The 20,219-nt window shown below is 43.7% G+C and overlaps 1 protein-coding gene across 1 annotated transcript in view; it reads left to right on the forward strand.

Moving 5' to 3' along the window:
• Positions 1-208: 208 nt before the first annotated feature.
• The window catches only part of LOC8053786 (cadherin-99C), a 77,604-nt gene continuing 57,593 nt past the window's right edge, over positions 209-20,219 (forward strand). Inside the window, exon 1 of the mRNA XM_029986256.4 lies at positions 209-287. Within this exon, the coding sequence (XP_029842116.2) occupies positions 209-287 (79 nt within the window). The remainder of the gene's footprint in view (positions 288-20,219) is intronic.

The raw sequence follows: 20,219 nt of genomic DNA on the forward strand, positions 1-20,219 counted from the left end.
GGCTGGTTGACTCCCGGAAGGTGCTGCGGTGAGAGCCTCGATGTGATGCAACGTTAAATTTGTTATAGACAGATCGTCGTCTTATTACGAGGAACAATCGGTGAATAACCGAACAGGGCGGGTGCACTGCGTTTCTTTTGGGCCAGTCATCGAGTCATACCTCACGCTTTATTGAAGACCGCTTTGTCTTCCCGCAGGCTCTCGGACCATGCCCAGGAGAGCGCGGCGGTGGTGGTGGTGGACGCTCATCCTGGCCGCAATGTACCTGACGCCACCAGTCCTCGCAGGTGAGGCGCACGTCATCGCAGTACATCTTGGGGGGCTATATATATGCATGACGGCAAGACGAGGCGGGATAACAGGACCGGGACATTGTCGCCTGCCGCGATTGATCAGCGGCGTGGCGCTGACCAATCCTTGTCTCGTGACCCCCTCCCAACACCTGCTATAGTCACTGACGAGATGAGAACGGCAGGGAGTTCCTTGAGTTGTTCAGCTCCCAGCGCGCTTCCTAACTTCGATAACGGTTCGACGACTTGTGAGCCTCCAGCGGACACGCACAGCCAAGCCATAGCACGACGGAGCGAAACAAGCGCGTCCTGGTGGCAGGGTCTTTGAAAGAGACACCCTGGCGTTTTCATCCATTCAGTGACTCTAGTTTGTTTAAACCTAATAATTACTGCATTCCCACGCACAAATCGCCTCGGTGTGCACAGGAAACGAAGCTACGCCTTTTAGGCTTTACGGTGCCTTAAGACACAGGCAATCTTAAAAATACGCCGGCGTTTATATAGATATTGTTGTGGAACTCGAAGGCTCGCAAAAACAGTGCTAGCTGCGCAAGACGAAGGTTCGCAAACTGCAAAAGGACGAAGACAAGAAAGTGCGTGCGTTGGGGAGTGGGCGACAGTAGGGCTTGAGGGCGGAAGCCGATCCAACAAAGCCTTTGACTTGTCTTCGGTCATAGAATTATATATCAAAATGTATTAAAAAGTTTGTTGATGTTTTGTTAGAAATGAACTACCGGTGTTCTCATATAAGCGTTGCTGCCGGAATCACCAGGAAAGTAAAACAAAACAAAAGGTAGGTGCCTCTATGAACGGCGCCGTGTTCTACTAGGTTTTTATTTAATTAAATTAGTTTGTGCGACGGATTGTAACGTCTCACTTAAATTACCGTACGCATGATTTAATACACAGTTTATATTATATTCGGCAATAACGTAGACCTGTATTTTAACCATTCCGATGTTAGCCTGAGACTGAGGCAGGAAAAGAGGAAGTTTCAATCGGAATGGTTAATTTCCACCAGTTCGCCTGCGCACTCACTACAATACCTGTATTTTATTTGATCGCTTTATCGATAAGGCTTTGTTTTTGTGATACTTTTACAGGTTCGTTCACACCCTACTTTATATATGATGTTGCACAATTCCACATTGGAAATATGCCTGGAAACGGATATAGAAGCTCTAGAAATGACAAGAGTAATTGAGAATAAAGAATGACAGCTATCAAAATTGTGAACAACAATGCAGTATTTTATTAAGCGTGTTCTCGTGCTAAAACATTGAGTCACATAATAGTGTGTCAGAAATAGAAAAAGGAATACAACGTTAGCTATATGCAACTTAAAAATTTTAAATGCAGGATAAGAACAAATTAGGGCCGACCGAACATTCTTTCTTATCTTTTAGTCCATCAAAGTATGAATGTTCAAATAGTAGGTTCCGTTTTCAAGTGGAAAGTTTTGCAACATTGTCAGAAATGCTTTATTTTCAATAGATTCTGTAGACCTTACTTTATAATTCAACGTAATCCCCTTCGATGTTAAGGCAACTGACATATCATGACGTAAGATTTTAGACATCCTCCTTAAAGCGAAATACCGCCTGAGCTTCGAGCCAACATTTTTGGCACGCAACATGAACATAATTTATTTTATTTTTTTTTTTACAACTGAGTGTTTTTGTAACGATTTCGTAAAGTAATGATTTTGAAATACCGGGGACGTGTGCTGCAAGGTCAGGAGTCGTAAAGCGTCGGTTCTCCATGAATATTTATTCGCTTCCTCCGCCAAATTTTTCGTGACCCGAAAACTAAAGCTACTGCCTTGCAATGCTTCATGAAGGCATGGCCACCCTTTTAGAAACATTCGAGCTCAATTCTGCCCAATTCCTTCGCTCACTGAGCTTACCCTAATATTACCGCAAATCTGTCAATAATATTACGCGTTCTTACACGTTGTGTGTTATTACGTGTGTATACCATTCCCTACTGAGAGTCAACAATTGAAACCCTGAAACATGGCGTGAAACTGGAGCCAGGCACGGATGCATAATATATTCTGACCTATTGGAAACATCCGGATACTCAGCGTTCCCACTTTGTATCACCAAAAACTAAGTTCTAGCCTAAAGATAGGGGTTACTAGGAATAAAAACTTTCTGATAATCCTTAATCGTCTTTATAAATAAAAATAGTATTAATTTGTGTCCCACCCGTGGCTCCAGCTAGGTGTTGGGAGGCGGTCTAGCAAATAACAAATTATATTGTCCACAAACGCTAAAATATAATATCCCTATTTGGATTTGAACAAAATGTCAATAAGCAAAACTCGATCATTGTTTTCTCTGGATGTTTATGATCATTAGTTACATTTTATGTCGTTGTATTTGGTATGTGCTGAACTATTGCTGACCTTTGTATATTGCATTTCCTACTGTGCTCCCGTCGCTTTGCACTGTAGGCGGTCAAGGATACGTCAAGCTGCGTCTGCAGCTTTTTTCCTCAATGGCCGCTATCAAATTGTGACGAAAATGAAAGTCTCTTCTTCTTGTTTTTCGTTTACTTTTCGTCTTTGTTTCCTTCTTCTTCTTCATCTTCTTCTTCTCCGTCTTCCTCTTTTTCTTATTATTATCATTAGTCGTTGAGTGCATAATTTGGTAAGGAATCTTGGACATTACGGGCAACACCATGCAACTATAACAAAAATAGATGCATACTGACGTAGTTATTTACAACCTCTACATAGATAAGTTTTTTTTTTTTATGGCACTGTTCCGCGCTTACGAATACAAATTGGAATTGCACATGTCTTCGCTTTACTTCAACATAAACATGTTATTTTCTCTCTTACGGTAATCACAATTTTGCAAGGCTCTCGTAACTTGGAGTATACGTGTACACATGTTGACGCGTGAATGTACAAAACACACTAAAAGAAAAGCTATCAACTTGCACCCTTTTGTCTCAAATAATAATGCACCCAAAAAAATCAGTTCTATGTATGGCGTCGAACAGACCTCCCCATCTTTTAGGAGGGGCTTGATGACGGTGGCGATATAACTTATTAAGCAGCTAAAGTACTTATCAAAAACTACAGAAAAAGAAAACGCCGAGGTTTTGCAATAGGGCCAAGGAAAACCGGATTACGTGTCGTTGTTTTGTTATAGTCAGTAACACGTACGTACGTTAGCTATATGGATAAGTTGTACCACTCGACTATCAAGCCGCTCGTGAAAGTCGGTGCGTTCGGGTCGACGTCAGTGCGCATTGTACGTCGAACTGAAGTTTAGGGTGTCTAAAATGGGACAAGGGATGTAAGAATATACACTTTTTTTGTTTGTTCTGAGAGTGAATAGTTACCGACGGCTTAAGAAACGCAGGGTGTGACTTATCATCCCCCGTGTTGCTTCGCCATTCCTTCTCCTCGTTGTTATTAGATACTGCAGTTATCCTATCGGCTGCGGAGTGACAGTAATATAACATCGTAAATTGACAACGTCACGCATTTCTGAAGCTGAGAGTGTCTATATTTGTAGACAATATATTGCTAATTCTAATCATGCTGCTTCGTCGAGGTATAGTGTAGGGAATTAACGAATAAAATTACTAGAAAGTAGCTGGTTCTAGGATATGGGGCACACTTTTCCAGTCCATCGAATAAACACCGAATTGAACGCGTGCGTCTCCGAGAAGAACGAGGAACTGCTGTGGCCTCCGGCTAACGTGCATCGGCCAACGAGCATTGACACGACGAGACACGACCGCGTGCTGAGCTTAGCGCATACTTCTAAAAAGAAAGAGAGAGAGAGAGACAGGGAAAGAAGGGCAAGGACAAAAGTTCACCAAGTTGCTCAATATTCTTGGAGGGCGCCGGTCGCGCTGCTGAAATGGAACGAAGATGCCTCGGAGAGGTGCGGACTTCATCATTCGTGTAAACTGAGAGCCGAGAAATCGAAGGTCAGTAGGAATACTCCGGCCGCCGGATATGAAATGACATAACTGAGACTTGCACCGGGCTGGTCCACGTAATTAACAAGTTTTAAATGCAAATTTAGTTGATATCTTAAGAACTGGACGACGAGATATCATCGGTCCAGCTTTCTGCGAGTCAATGACTGTTTACACTCTAATAAATCTTGGGCGTCGTCTTTGACCTGAAGCACCTGGAAGAGCCAATCACTGCAATGCACGGAGGCTGCTTGGCGAATGGCGAGACTGAAAATATCTGAAGACCTAAAATGACAGTCTGCGCAGTGGCGCTCATCACTGTGAAATGTCACGCTCAGGGCCATAAAGCGGGGACTGCTGTTTTTAAGACTAATATATTATCACTTTCATCGTTTGCTTTGCTTTCTCCGTAAATTGTGGCGATTGTCTCTCCTAAGTGCTTGGCAAAAAAATACAGGGTGTCACAAAAAAAAAAAAAATTACAGGGTTTGTTTTACCGCAAAAATAAACCGGGCATCACCGGACATGGAGCCATCGTTGGACATGGAGCCCATTTTTGCCCGTTTTGGTTTTTGGTGCCATAGAGCCCGATGTATTTGAAAACTCCGCCGGCCGCCATTTTCCCATTGAACTTTCCAGAAAATCACTTATAACTTTTGAACAAGGTATCGGATCGGGCTGAAACTTTGGCATCTGGTTGTGACCTCTAGCGCTACCTTCGGGCGGAGAATGAGCGTACGAGTTTATTTTTGCGGTAAAACAAACCCTGCAATTTTTTTTTTTTGTGAAACCCTGTGGATGAACTGGAAGTGTACCCTCATGCATCAACAAACCAGAAGGGCTTTCTCGGTGCTAAGGGGGTCTTGGTTTCGGTACCAAATGGCATTCAGGAGGCCTTGTCGTCTCATGAAAACGTTGAAACTAAAGAGAAAAAAAAAGTTGTTTGCAGACTATCCGTTCCAGAATGGGGCTCAGGGCTCGTCAAGCGTCGTATTGAAGCTTTTTCTCTGCCACTGCACCAGTAAACATAATTAAGATTCACCAACTAGCTTACCGAAAAAGACATCACTGTAAAAAATGCAGTACGTCTCTTTAAAATTAAAATAACACGTGCATTCTTCTTATTATTTTTCTTTGGTCACGCTTTGATGATATGTTTGCCTCGCTTTTTCTGTCGACGGTCGGGCGTTCATTCGTTCAGTGACCCGCTGGCGATTGCGACTTCCCCCAAGCCACGCCTCAGATGACAAACGAGCGAGGTCTCCTCGAGCTTTAGCTTGGGACTGCCTCGAACTCCTCCCACAGGCGGGCACCAGGAAGAAACCGACCGCACCAAGTACCGAAACGTGCCCGGCGACTTCCGTCAACAAATGACCCGCCCACACAGGCCGCATGCATGATCCGACAAAAAGAAAGGCAAAGACGTTCACAGGCTTCCCTACAAAGTCAGCCTCCCAGATAAACAACGACCAAAAAAAGGCTCTAACCATACGTTCACAGACAGAGACAAAAGACAATAACAACAACTAAGCAAGGACGAAAGCAGCGGCTGCCCCTCAAGATCCGCACCGAAGAACAAAGAAGCCATCGGCGTCGACCACACGCTGTCACCGTAGATCTGGCCTCTCGGTTGACGCGTGGCGCAGCACCTCGTGGCTCGTCTATGGCTTCGCGGGGACCCGGTGCCCCCCGAGCCGACGTCCTGCTCCGCCCTCCGCAACCCGGCTGGCTGCAAGGCCCAACGAGGAAGCCTTTGTTCCAGCGGTCGCCTCGACGCGCACTTCCTCCTGCCGGCGAGGCGCACTCGTTAAAATGCCAGTCGTACGGAATGAACTGCCGTCCGGTCGGCTGGGTGACGCTGTGCCGCTGTCACGGCCCACCGCGGCCCATGCTGGTGGCTGTGACGACGCTAGCAGCACACGGGTGGCGTAGTCCGGCTGTGTCCGAGGGTTCGAGGACCGATGCGTGATTTCATGAGTGAGGTTCTTTTTTTTTTTTTTTTTTTTTGGTGTTTTTTTAGAATATTTTACGTCGATTGCGGAGATAGATAGGGAGCGTATTATGCCGAGGCAGAAATCGTGCACGTCGTGAAATGGCTGGAGGACCGTGTGAGTGATTCAGAAAGCGTTATTGTCACGATTGTTCTTGGAGATGTCACCCTCAAACGAGGCACCGGTAATAAACGCGCAACCCTTTTCCGTGACGTTACAGTTACGCTTATATTGTGACGCAAATGTCTGAAACAATTTTTTTTTCTTAAATTCAGGATGGGCGTTCCTGAATCTCGGGGTCAGAATGTCAATACAAGTTATTGTCCCATTTATATATAAAGGTTCACACGTTTTCTAAAACCTAAGTGTTTCCACTTTCCTGCAAAACAAGCGGGAAAAGGCGTATTTTGCAGGAAAAATGGAAGAATCCCAGCGAACCACGGTCCTCAAAAACACAAATAGACGTGACAAGTGCGATATATGCAGGAACAACGAGCATGCCATTTTGCTTTCTCAATGTTGACGAACACATGGTATAACTAGAGGTTCTAGACGTATTCCAATCGTCGTCATTCGCTGGGAATCTGGGATCCGTCCGTTGTTCTCAGTGATTAGCTACCCGCGCGTTTCACAGGAAAAAGAACGTGCAGGCTTCTTTTTTTTTGTTTTTTAATGTGCACTACACTCCCTGTCAGATTGAAAAAAAACGCACGGCGTTGGTTATCACGTTTACGCTTTTTGCCTCATGATTCAACGTTATTATCAATTAATACGATAGTTTTAATGGCTTCGCGGCAATTATAAGATTATCAGGACGCGCCACGCCCAGCTTAACTCAAGCTTTCGTGGATTAACACTCCAAGAAATCCGGTGCTTCTACTTTCCCACATATAACTGGGGTGGGCCAATCGCTTCCATGTACGGGGGGAGCCGGGCGAATGTGAGGTTGTAGAAACCTACAGACATAATCTGTGCTGTTACACTGAGCATAGTGAGAACACCTGAAAGGGGCCCTGCAAGAACCTTTTTCACTGGTTTTTAATTTGCACCGAACCTGAGCGCACTGAACGTAATAACCTAATGAAACTTTTCTTTTCTCAAATTTCGCTTTATTTTAAAAATTATAGGCGAATTAAAATTACAAAAACAAGCAAAAAATAACCTCCTTAATGACGTCCTTGGTCGCTTGGTTTGCCGTGAACTAGAGGAGGGGTAGTGAGCTCAGCGAGCGCTCACGGCTGCCGGACTCAGTGTCGACGGCTCGACAGGGCGCCACTAAAGCATGTTCTGTGTAGGCTGTACAAAGCGGGCAGCCAGGGCGGCTCGCATTGCATTTGCTGCGCGATTAAACATTAATTCGGCATGACACTTCATTGGCCACAAACGACAGCAAACGCAGGGTAAAGATCAGTTCAGAGCGGGAGCCACTTCGCGCTGCCATGCCGCCAAAGGGCCAATTGCAAGCCAAAGCTGCTAGCCGAAGGCCTTCGGAACGCTCGGAACCGGTCGGATGCTCGACCGCAGTGCCACCGCGTACATCCGGGACCTTTCTACGCTCGGCGCTCGTCGGTGCCTGATCCCACTACACCTTGCGCCTCCTTTTCCACCGCTCAGTGGCGGGTATGTCGATGGGTCATTTCTTGTTTCCGTACTTTATAAACTGCATTTGGTTCTTTTTTGAACTAAAATACTGGACAAAAACTACATTTATGAATAATTGAAACGGTTCGCGCCACTTCTGTTTTGTATTTCGACTAAAAAGAAGCTTTTAGCGGCTCTGACCAGTAGTAAGCCCAGGACCAAAGACGTCACATTTTGCGCGCTTTCGGTACCGCGGGTCGCCCACGTAGGTGGAGGAGGTTTCCGCGTCGTGCGGTTAAAATATGACGCACTGATATTTAGTTACTCTCTCCGTGCCCGCTGACTTGCCCGAACCCCGAGAGACGTGGGATCCGCAAAGAAGCTAGACGCTTTAATATGATTGCAGGGCCCTTTTAAAAATTATGCTTACTAACACAACGAAGGCAGATTTATTTTATGTCCAAACACGTACGGGGGAGTTTCCGAGAAAAAAGAACCGTATTTTTTGTTCCGGGTAAATAAACTAGAGATCGCAGAACGCTGACACTGTGAGAATGTGACTCTAGCGGTTGGGGTAGAACGCGGAAGTGTAAGGGCATGACGTTTCCTGGGTTAGAAGGTAATTGACCAAAACGACATTTCTACATGACCCGACGCCCATCTAAGACTAATATCGTCAAAACAAGAACTGACACTGTGGACGCTTGTCGGATTTATATGAATAAAAAAAAAAAAAAACATTTGCGTGCAGGAAGCGTAACATAGTTTTCTTCCCTTACTGGCACGTGTTTCCCCTGAAATAGGTGCTACAAATGCCCTCAATGTCATTTCTTGTTTTGAAGACATGAGTCTTAAGCGGACGTCGATTCATAGAGAAGTTTCAGTTTTCTCAATTATCTTTTGATTTAGGTAACGCCGTGTTTTCAAACTTTCGCGTTCGATCCCAACCACTAGCGTCACATTCCCACAAAGTTTGAGCTTTCTGTGACGCATAGTTCATTTACCCGGGCTGCGAAACAAAGTCCTCTCTTCTCCCGAACTCTCGGTACTTCTAGCCTCGACAGCTCCCTCTGTAGAATGCGGCGATTGGCTCTCCCAAGAACCTTGCGGGGTAAAAGACACTGCAGAGTGTTTGGAGGGCATAGATGAGATATACATTTTTTGCAAGGAGCATATATTTTACGATTTCATGACATTTATAAATATTTTGTTACTTTCAGTTACCGTGGATAATGTTAGAGTCTGGATAGTGTCATATACACCGGAGGTCAAAGGAATTCTATTCGCGGGAATAAAATTAATTTACTCTCAATTAGTTCGGCGGAAGTGTTAGTAATTTTTTCCACCGAATGCGTCTGAGGTAATCCTTGCCTCAAACGTTACCAACGCGAAGTAAAAAAAAAAAATGCCAGGAATGTTTTAAAAATTCGAGGTTTGAAGATTGAATTAACAGAAAAACTCGAATGCTTAAAAGTATCAGATTTTTAGAATTTAATAGGTTGAGAACTTATACAATTTATTAGTTTCGGAATTTGTTTTTCACCATTGAAAGTTTATTATTTTTAGTCTATTTCAAGTACTTTACCACATATTTGGCAAACCACTGCCTTTCAAACTCGTGACGCGTAAAAGCACCAAATGATGCACATTTCGAAATTCAAGACGATTCGCCGTTCAACTCAGTGCTTCCATATGTAGTCTCGAAAAAATTTTGAACTAGAACCTAACTTTCTTATTTTGAACACTTAGGTTTTGCTGGAAATTACTGAATATCGCGCATGCACTGTGCTGACAGGGATAAAACAATCTTAAAAATCAAAGCAATCAATTAATTACAATCAATCTTTGTCGTACGAGACAACCTCTAAGTCACAAGAGTTAAACAAAGCCCCCGAGCCTTCTATCAGGCTTTTGACAGCAATGGTGTTTTTTTTTTTTTTTTTTTAATGTTGAGATAGGGCTACATTTTTAGTAAACGGTTTTAGCAGAATTTGTCGCACCTTGCATTTTTTTTTCAGGACGAATTTACTAGAACGTTACTCAAACATTTGAAATCTGAACCATTATTGCATTCGACGATTTTCTAACTTCGCGAACCTAAAACATTAAATTAAAAATCTCTTATTTTTTTAACTTAAACCTGTGACAAATCACGAACTGCCGAACAAAAACTTTCAGAGACCTCAAAAGTTTCGTACTTTGCTAAGTTAGACCTTAGAAAACTTCTAAACTTTCAAACACTTTTAAACTCGAAAATCTGAAGGTTCACCAAAGAATGCCCGAATATCTTGTATTATATGTAGCAGTTTAAAATTAAACTGCTACATAAAATACAAGATATTCGGGCATTCTTTTTTAACGACGAGGAACGCGGTTGGTCAGAATGAAAATAGAAGATGAGTTATTAATAAAAATGTGCGGATATTCGGGTTCTGTATTCGATTAGAATGTTATTTTGTCCGAGTAATTCGATTACACTTTTGGATTTAAGCATTGCAGTTATCGAATAATTCGATTCATTGAATATCAGTACTGTTGGAAAAAAATTAGGGTTATTTGGGAATGCATTTCATGTGGTGAAGTAGTCCTCACAGGTTTTTCTGGGATCTAAATGAAGCCTATATTCAGCAGCCTTGACGAAATAACCATTGCGACAGAAGGTGGTTAACGTCTTGTACGAGTTTCTTGAACAATGCAGTCATGAATCTCAGATTCTTAAATGCTCTCGTCAAAAAAAAAAAAAAAATCAAAACCCGCGCACGTCACCATTAAAAAAAAAAAAAATGTTGCATTATTTTGCAGGTAGTTTTCGCACTCGAAACCTCTTGGTTCTTACGTCAACAATATCAAACATTATTATCAAGCTACAAACAACAGCGTAAATAGGAATTCTTCGCTGGTCGTCAACCACGGATTGCGAACCCTGCAGGCGTGAGCTCAATCCATGCTCGATGCATGACCGTTCGAGCTCCCGCTAGCGACAGAAAGCTATGCGGAGAGCAAGTTCGTCTGCTTCTTGCACAGGGGTTCCTATGATGTCAGAACGCTGAGCTCTTATTGGCTGATTGAAAAATAGTGGGTATAGACCATTAAAGGGGCGGTGCAACGATTTTCGGACTTTGGTCAAAGATTTCTGGAAGTTGCCCCCTGACACTTCTGAAGTAAAGAACAGAAAACCGATTTCGCCTGCGTCCCCTAGTCGTTGCGTAAAAAAAAAGATAAAGATTGGCATTTCGGGTACCCCTCAACTCACTCCCAGTCTTCAGGGTCACACCTGGTCGCACTCCCAGTGACGTCATTCGGAGTGCCGTGTAGGTTCCCGTGTGCTATCTCGGAGGACGCTTCCCCTCCCTGTCTCTGCGTGCATTAGCGGGCGCTATGTTGCGGCTTAGAGCCGAGCGAGGTCACGTAATCTTTCCGCCGTAGTTCCTTCGGCTGCCACTTGGGGCTGCAGGTGGGGGAAAAACCTCGACTTTTGCTTTGCGATTATGCAGCGGAATCGCGACATTTTTATTGAAGGAAGTGTTTTCTCTATCATCTGGGACACGATGAACAACATAAAAATGACGAGATACAAATTCTTTTAACCATAAAATCGTTGCACCGCCCCTTTAAGGCATCTAGCATTGGGGTCTACCCGCTATCCATCCTATCAAAGCCAATCACTACTCTGCGTCGTTCTGACGTCACCGCAACCTATGTGCAAGAAGCAGACGGCTTGCTCCCCGGATTGCGAACCGTCTACGAAAAGTCCCTAACAAACGATATTCAGAAGTCCATCAAGCAACACTGAGAGTCACCATTTTTTTTACACTTAGACTAGGCGGCGCAAGCTATTGTCCGTTTTAAAAGGTATAGCCAGTAACATTCGTCCATCCATCCATCCATCCATCCTTGAGGACGAAGCGCGTGATTGGATCAGAGTCCTCGCCGAAGGCACTCGTTTTCAATTTCGAGCTAAGCCGAGTACACGTCGATCGCTGAGGCTGCCCCCTAGTGTCGAAAACATGTTCGCAGTATGTGATCAAGTCACGGCGGACAGGCGCGATGGCGCGGACTTTTGGGAAGGGTTTATTGAAACGACCTCTTTTGCCAACACGTCGCTTCCCTGCGGCGACGAGCGAAGGACCACAACTAGGTAGCGCAAGACGACGCCCGGTTCAAACGGTTCAGCCATATCCGTCCGTTCACCTGTCACGCTGCGTGTATCCCAAGTGGATTTGTGGAAACATCGGTCACCTGTGTCCCAAGCTTGTCGTTTAAGGGCGATCATGAACGTTTTTTTTTTTTTTTTCGTGCTATCTTATTTTGTTTTGCCCACCCTGTGAAGGGGAAAAAACACGTATAGGTGTTCTCTTATTTACGCCTGTCTTTCCTTTTATTTTTTTTAGTATTCTGAATATTTGGGATATATATTTGGTACTCGTCTTCTTTTCGACATTTCGACTCATTCATTAAAAAAAAAAGAAAAAAAAAGACGGACGAAAGATGGGACAAACACAGAACGTCTGAACTTGTTTGAAACGTTTTGCGCATGTCCCCTATTTCGTCCGTCGTCTCTATTGTTTTTTTCCCCAAAAATACGTAACATGAACCAACTCGTCTGTCTACTCACTCTCTCTTCATCTGACGTATTAGTCACTTTTTAGCACTTTTCGACTGGATTTTTATTCGAGCTGAAATTGTAATGTTTGCCTACCTACTAGGTATTTCAGTAAAATCTATTTGCGAAATATTTCAAAACTCAGTTACTGTTGTTGTTTTTTTGCGTACAACTTAAATCAGTTTGTAAGAACCAAAAACAAAAACAAAACAAAAAAAACAACAACGAAGAATACACAACAAAAACTCTAGTCCCTGACAGCTATAAGGAACGATTCTAGCTTTGTGATTGGTTCTTCGGTGTTCTTATCTGTTGATGCCGCACACTCATTGGCTTCGCAGCAATTATTCGATTCTTGGAACTCGACACGGCCCGCCTTTCTTGGCTTGCCACCGACTCTATTCATAAATACACGCTCCTTCTATGAGTTGTGGTCTATACTCTGAACAGTTCCCATAGGTCTGCATGCTCTCACAATGAACGAAAAACAAATTAAGAATGGATTCCCGCAGCCATCTCACTCACTAAAACAAGGATTGATTCAACGTTTTTTTACGGGATAAAAAAAAGAACAAAAAAGACACAGACACAAAAAACCTTGGCGGACGCTTAAGCTTCGCCTTTAAGGGTTTGTACGCGATAGCGTTATTGGGCCCTGTTCACATCGGCTTCTCAGAGGTGATTCACACACTTGCGTGAGTCGGACCGCGTGCGGCTGCAACGGCTTGCGACGTTAATCCTTTCACGGGTTGCTATGGCGACGAGGTTTTAAGCAGCTTACAACCTCCCCGTTGCCATAGCATGCATTCGTAGAAAAGATTAACGTCGCAAGCCGTTGCAGCCGCACTCGGTCCGACCTACGCAAGTGTGTGAACCAGCCTTCATTCGCCGTGCAAACGTGCCTTGCGTGGCCTAGACATTAAAGAAGAAAAACGTCTTGCGTAGCCTAGTCAGTAGCGTGTCTGGCCAGCAACCGAAGGGTCGTAGGTTCGAATCCCGCCTAAAATTATTCAGACGTTTTTATAGGGCTCTAAGGCTTTTACTTTATAACGTAAAATAATTTGAGACATGCAGCGACCTTTAATTCCCATTACAAGTCATGTTTTTTTAATCACTTTCTTTGCACGCGTGACGTCACGTGTCACGTGAGCGTTGTGGGTTGTTCGAAATTCTCGCGCGAGGTCATGTGACTGTGGCGTCACGACCCTATAGATCAGTCAGGTTTTTGGCGTCACGCCACCGACGCCGGCTTTTCTGCGACACGGGCTCCCTAACGCCGTCGCGTTAAAAAATCTTGAACGAATTGCGCGGATTCATTTTTATTGACCGGACAGTGAAGCACCCAAATTATTTGCCCAACTGAATGGGCCTTCTTCTAAGGGGAGCATGTAGGCACAAGCTAGCAACAATTTAAAATACAAGTCAATTGGTATGCAATAATACCATGACAAAAAAATGAGGCGGATGAACCTGGTTGATAACAACACAGCGAAACATTAGGGTATAGAAATGAAGTACGTCGCAAAAACCGAGCACGTAAAGGCGGGGAACGCGCAGGAACTTTTAAAGACGGCGAAGCTGTGGTCTCACAATTTGTCGAGACAAAGCAAGATGGAAAACGACAGCAGTGCCAGGAAGACAGGAGGAAGCCGACCATAGTGACCGAGCGGCACGCGCCGTGGACCATTACCACATCCGGCGAATTCGACTTGGTGAAGGGCGTTCCAGACGCGCATGTGAGTGCTCTCAAGCGTCCAACTAGCCGAAGAAGCAACATCAGAAGCAAACGCACAGTGCTACTAACGAGTTTCTTCGGACAAAAGACGTGTGCAAGTGCCTAGGAGCCAAGGAAACGTTTCGGAAATCTTGCGGTGGTCATCGCCGCGACGCAACGCGTCGAAGGGGGAAGAAAGACCTTGAAGGGGCCCTTCGGAGGGAACTTTCAATACGTAGGATGGCTGTTTACTGATCCACCTCGGCCTTTCTTATTCCCAGATGGCGCATGCGAGCACAGTCAGCCTTCAAGTAGTCTTAACCGGAGACCATGGCGAAGCGGTTCCTGACAATAGTTTCTGGAATGATGAGGCATCAAGGGTTACGAGCTTTCTGCGTGATATCTATCTATTGCTCATCTATATAAAAAGCCTTATTCTTGGATGTACGCGACATAAAGGCTGTATCATATGGATTGCGTCAATCGTACCACTAGTGTGGAGTGCGTGACGGCGCATGACGTCCCATTGAAAGCTCTACGTGCGAGTTGCTCACTATAAATCAAAATTAGTACAATGTCTAAGGAGTAGCAAGATCTTCCATAGCGACACGCATTCAGAGATGTCACGTGCCCACCTTTTGAACGCCATTTAAAACGAATGATCGCGTAAAAAATACAGAGATCTCTTGCCAATCCCACGCATTTCAAGAGACACGAAGACAACTGCTCACAGAAGAATGCCGTAAACAAGCTAAGGACAACAACAACAAAGAGAATAATGTTTATATAGACTTACTCTTCCACGCCCTTCGGAGACGGTTGCTGGATGTGCTTCAAAGGAGACGTACCCATAGGAACTCGGGCTAATGATGCGCAAATTGTATACCTCCGGAGAATCTCTTTCGCACAGGGTTTCGAGCGGCGTTGCTCAAAACTCACTAGGCGTGACACAGGCAGGATAGGAGCAGAATTTAAGAAAACAAGTACTCAGGCAGGGGAACATTAACGCTAAGTATCGTTGCGAAGAAAGACATGCGAATAGCTCGAAACAACATTTCTTCGAGTCGTCCAGCCCATCTTCGTGTGGCAAGACAAAGAACAGCTGGGCAGACAAGGTACGCATTGCACAGCATGAATCCGAACCCCCCCCCCCCCCCCAAAAAAAAAAAAAAAAAGAAAACAACAACAACAACAGCAGCAACAAATGGGACAGAATTTTTTTTTTAACATTCTTATGGATTCTGATGCATTCATTTTTCTTTTAGGTTTTAACTTTTTTTTTTCCAAGTAGAAATACAGCTCCAACATTTTTAGCAAATATTTTATAGAAATATATGCAGATTGTTAAAAAAACTAAGAATATAAAAAACATAAAAAACATAAAAAACACTTAAAATATTTTAATGCATTCCTGCAGAGTAACGCTCTCGACCGCGGCGGTCGTCAGGGAAAGCGTGTAAAGAAACAGTTAGGGACTCAATTACGTAAAATTAGTTAATTAACCTCTTTACTATTTTTAACAACGCCCCCGCACTAGTACGGGGTGACACAAAGTTCCGTCTTTCGGGCTGTTTTCTGAGCTTTTTCCTGACTTTGTTTCGCTTTCTCACTGCTGCTGCTACAGAAATTCGCCACGTGATAACGCGAATAATGTTTTTTTTCTATAATCTAACAATTAATCTGACCTATAAATAGAGCTGGATCGGATATCTCTAATTCAAAATGTCACCTAATAAAAATAGCTAAATTGTAACTTAACTTAGTTTTGTTAATCAAGTCATACTGTTAAAACCCTTAAGGCCCGTTCACACACGTGCAACCGAGTACGACCGAGATAGACCAGCCTCTTGCGATGTCTTAGGACCGGATGCACGGCTGCGGAGAAGACGTCGCAAGAGGCTTAAAAACCGGTCTGGTTTCTCTCCGTCCTACTCGGTTGCACGTGTGTGAACGGGCCTTTAATGTTTGGGGGCCCCCAATTTTCGCCAAGTTCGTGTCTTGTAATATTCGCGAACTTTAGTGGATGCGAGTATTTCTCTAGTTTGTAGAGGCGAGTTCCAGCCTATACAATTCACGAAATTCAATGGTCGCGAATATGACCCCGCTGCCTCATTCATTAAAAATCGATCAGCGAAAATAAAGGATTTTACAATAATTATTGCTTATACCGTGTCCTGACGTCTGCCGCAGTAAATTATGAAAATCCGGAAGAGTAATTAAATTTTCAGTGTATTTTTCGTGTTAAAAAATTTTTAACTCAAAGAAAATAAGAAAGAACCATGCATTTACCTATTCTTTGGAATCAAAACTGACTAGAAGGCACGATGATAATTCTAATAAAAGAAACTTGGAGATTTCCGCAGTGGCGTCCGAGGTCGATTCTGCCGTAGGCTCTCCTTGGGCTACAAGGGGAGATACACAAAGCCTGTCTTTGTCTCGTCGTAACCTGGAATCATATGCGCTCCATATAGATTGACGTTCTCTCTAGAAGGAAACCGCCACTGACATTTGGGCGCGAAGGAAAATTACAGTGACGTTCCGAGTGCAGAGAGGATATATATTCTATATATATGTATAGCTGCTACCTTCTGGTCAACAAAACGGAGTGAACAACAGAAGCCCATACACCTCTTGGTGTCCACCCTTCTCGTCACTCCCAAAAAAACAACGCACAAACAAAAAATCAAAAACAACAAAAACGATGCCCATGCAAGAATGTTCAAATATGTACCTACGCGCAGCAAGCCTGGTGGCCAGGTTCGAGCTTACAACGAGCTGCCAGCACGCTTCCTCAACGTGCGTTCCACACTCCCGAGATTGTAGTTCTTCCTAAAATATAAGTAGGGGCTGTTTCGGAGCATGCGCTGCGAACACCGCGTTCAAATATGGCTCCCAGTGAATATAAATATTACCTAGCGAAAAAAAGGAACTATAGAAGGAGTACTACAAAGCAGATCTAGCTATAGGTGCGAATTTTGCCATCAAACGAGATAAAAAAGGAAACAGGAACTAAACCCATAAAACTAAAGGTGAAGAAAAAACGAGCCGAAAATTGGACGTTTATCGAAATAAACGGAGATAGTTCCACGCATTTGTTTTCAGAAATAAGCCACACGAGGCATGCTTTTACACGGACCCCGCAAATATAGTTTTGTTAAAACAATATTTTGAATCTTCCTACGGGAAACATCTGCGCGATGGCTTAGTCTTGGAAATAGTATGCGGAATAACCCAAATCAAATCAAATCAAGTCGAATGAAATGAGTTTATTTTGTCACGGTCTTCTTTCACACATGTGACAAAAGGGGAAAAAAAAAAAAAACTGCGAATTTGCAGCTTGGCGGGTTCCTGCCCCATAAAACACAGGGCAGAGCGGCACTGACCTCAACACATCAAGGGAAATCACAATGGAAGTAGCTTATTTAATTATAGACTTGAGCGTGTTGGTAATCTATATTGAATTGAAACGAAAGAAACACACAAGAGGACACGAAAGCTGTGTCGTCTGTTTCGTCCTCTTGTGTGTTTCTTTCGTTTCAATTCAATGTAGCTTATTTAACGTGTCATTGCACTTCAATTCAATGGGATTCGCTTCTCCGAAAGTTGATCTCGGTGCTTTAGATACGGGCGGTATAAAACAGAATGATAATCTTTCGAGGACGCTGAATATGCGCCGCAATAACATCAATCTTGTCACCCTGTTCAATGTTACGTGTTGATGACTATTGCAGTAAGAAGCTAAAATCGAAAAGAAAGCAAATGTGTTTTGTATGTGATCCGCATGCATCAAAAGTCAATAAATAATTTGACTTGCTATAATTTCAATCGTACTGACCCAGTCCTACGCGTATCTCGTCCTAACCGCGTTAAAAGTAAAGTAAAAATGATGCATACAAAAATTGGCTATATTGTAAATAAAGATCGATTATGAAGAGCACTGTTTCAGTGGGAAATAAAGTATACAGTACGTTTATATACACATATAAGAATGCCGATAGAGAGCCGAGGCCGACGCTTCAGATTGCATGGAAGTTCAAACAGAAAAGGATGCGATTTCTGCACTCGTAGAACTGTTTTGTTGTTTGTAACTGCTTTTTGGTTCGACGTTATCGATAAGTAGAAACGTTCACTTAGTGCAATTATTAGCCTTTATTACCGATCGATGACTAATGAGAAACACGACAACACGTTAAAATAGCACGACACGAGTGAGGCCATTAACTAGTATCGTGCTACTTTTCGGTGACGAGGTAATAACTAAGTTTCTTCCTGTAGAAAGAAAGAAAAAGTAGTGAATTTGGCTCAACTTTTGATTGCCGTACAACTATGGTGCTGAAAACACGATCCCTGCCTCGATTTTCGCCTCAGTTTCTGCCTGATGACGTCTTAGAAGTGTCCCGTTGTCGCCGGCCGCGAACCTGGCGGTGGCACAGCCGCTGGAGGTGGCAGGTACCCGTTCAGCTGCAGGTGACTCTAGCTTGGCAGTGTGCTAAAGGTTCAGCAGCCACTGAGAGTTGGGAGTCCGCGACGACAGCGCCACACGTGTTCGCTCGTACCCTTTACCGCGGCTTCTTCTCTTTACCAGCCACCAGGGTCGCGACAACCGACAGCGTGACACACCGTCTCGTGCAACTTCGTTTGTTGCCACTTCGGGACTATACGTTTAACGTACGGGTGGGATTAGGGCGCCAAGAGCACCATTTAAAGACGCGTTTTATACCTTGTCTCATCCTACGATAGACTAAAGGCCAAAGCCACGGGCCGCCAGGTCCAATCACGTTATACGCTGAACTATGGGGAACAAGAGGGACAAAGGACAAACATAAATCTCCAAAAACAGCTAGGTGACTGGTGAGCGACCGATTTATCTTTGTCCTTTGTCCCTCTTGTTCCCCTTCTCCAGGGATCAGTTTCGCCATTCTTGTCCAGCTCGCTTGCACCTTTGCATTTAATTGCATTATAATTTTGACGAATAATTCTCCGAATAAAAAAGCGTTGCATCATTTCTATAGCCTCGAGACTGCAAAGAGCCTGTTGGTCGTGACTTCCTTTGCAATGTAAAATTGATGTGTCACTCAGTGTTCTTCGATTCGTGCCAGTGTACGCCCATCACCATTAGTGAACCGAGACGCGGACACCAATACGTGCATCGAAGCGAAATACCACGTAACTTTTAAGTGGCTCATGTTTGGATATGGCGGTCCGTAGCTTTTTCCTCTAGCCAATCGTAGGGTGACACACAATATAGGCACCGTAGTATAACTGAAGATGTTAAAACTATTTTTTAAAATAAGTTGTCGAACAGTATGCTTATAAACGAACGTGCGTGATTGGCATGACGCCTCTGCGGTGGAGCTGCTGATGACGTAACGCACGCGCTTACGCTTCACGTACAGCATAGCTTCTGCTCAAGAGCAGTGCGTGCACTCGGTGTTAAAAAAAAACCGTCTAGTTTGCAAAAAAAAAAAAAAAAAAAAAAAAACAGGAGGAAATTTTAGTGCGCGGGTGCTTCGCGATTTGTCAGCACCGAAAAGCTGAAGACAGAAAAGTGTTGTGGTTTACGATTATGGGGCTCTAAGTTTTCGGGGTTTATTTTTCTTTGGTTAAGGGGTGATATTTCATGGTTTTCGCAAATATTCGGTGTGTTTTTGTTGTGAATTTGTTTCGCTGTCGGACAGAAATTCGGCGTCTATCGGGGCTTACGATGAGCAAAACAACACGCGAGCGTGGGTTTCTCCGACCCCTCAGGGAACATGCACCTGACCCGAACACTCTCGAATCGTCGCGGTACCGATATGGGAAAGAAATAGAAAATCATAAAGCTGTAATTGATTTCCATGAAGCAAGGATATTTTTTTTTAATTAAAAATCCTGTACACTTCGTTTTTTTTTTTTTTTTACTTTTGCCGATTTGGACGAAACCGACGCGGGGTTTAATTTTCAGATTTTATCGGTAAATACCGAAAGCAGTAATCCCAATTTTTTATGTATTTATTTCTAAGCGTAACGATATTCGTACTTGTAAATATCAAAACATAGGGGACCCAGAAATGCCCGACGAGATAATCGATTTATGCAATTATGGCCGTAAAGAA

This window comes from Ixodes scapularis, unplaced genomic scaffold (genome assembly GCF_016920785.2).
Source record: "Ixodes scapularis isolate PalLabHiFi unplaced genomic scaffold, ASM1692078v2 PGA_scaffold3__209_contigs__length_174095766, whole genome shotgun sequence".
In the NCBI taxonomy this organism is placed as follows: Eukaryota; Metazoa; Arthropoda; class Arachnida; order Ixodida; family Ixodidae; genus Ixodes; species Ixodes scapularis.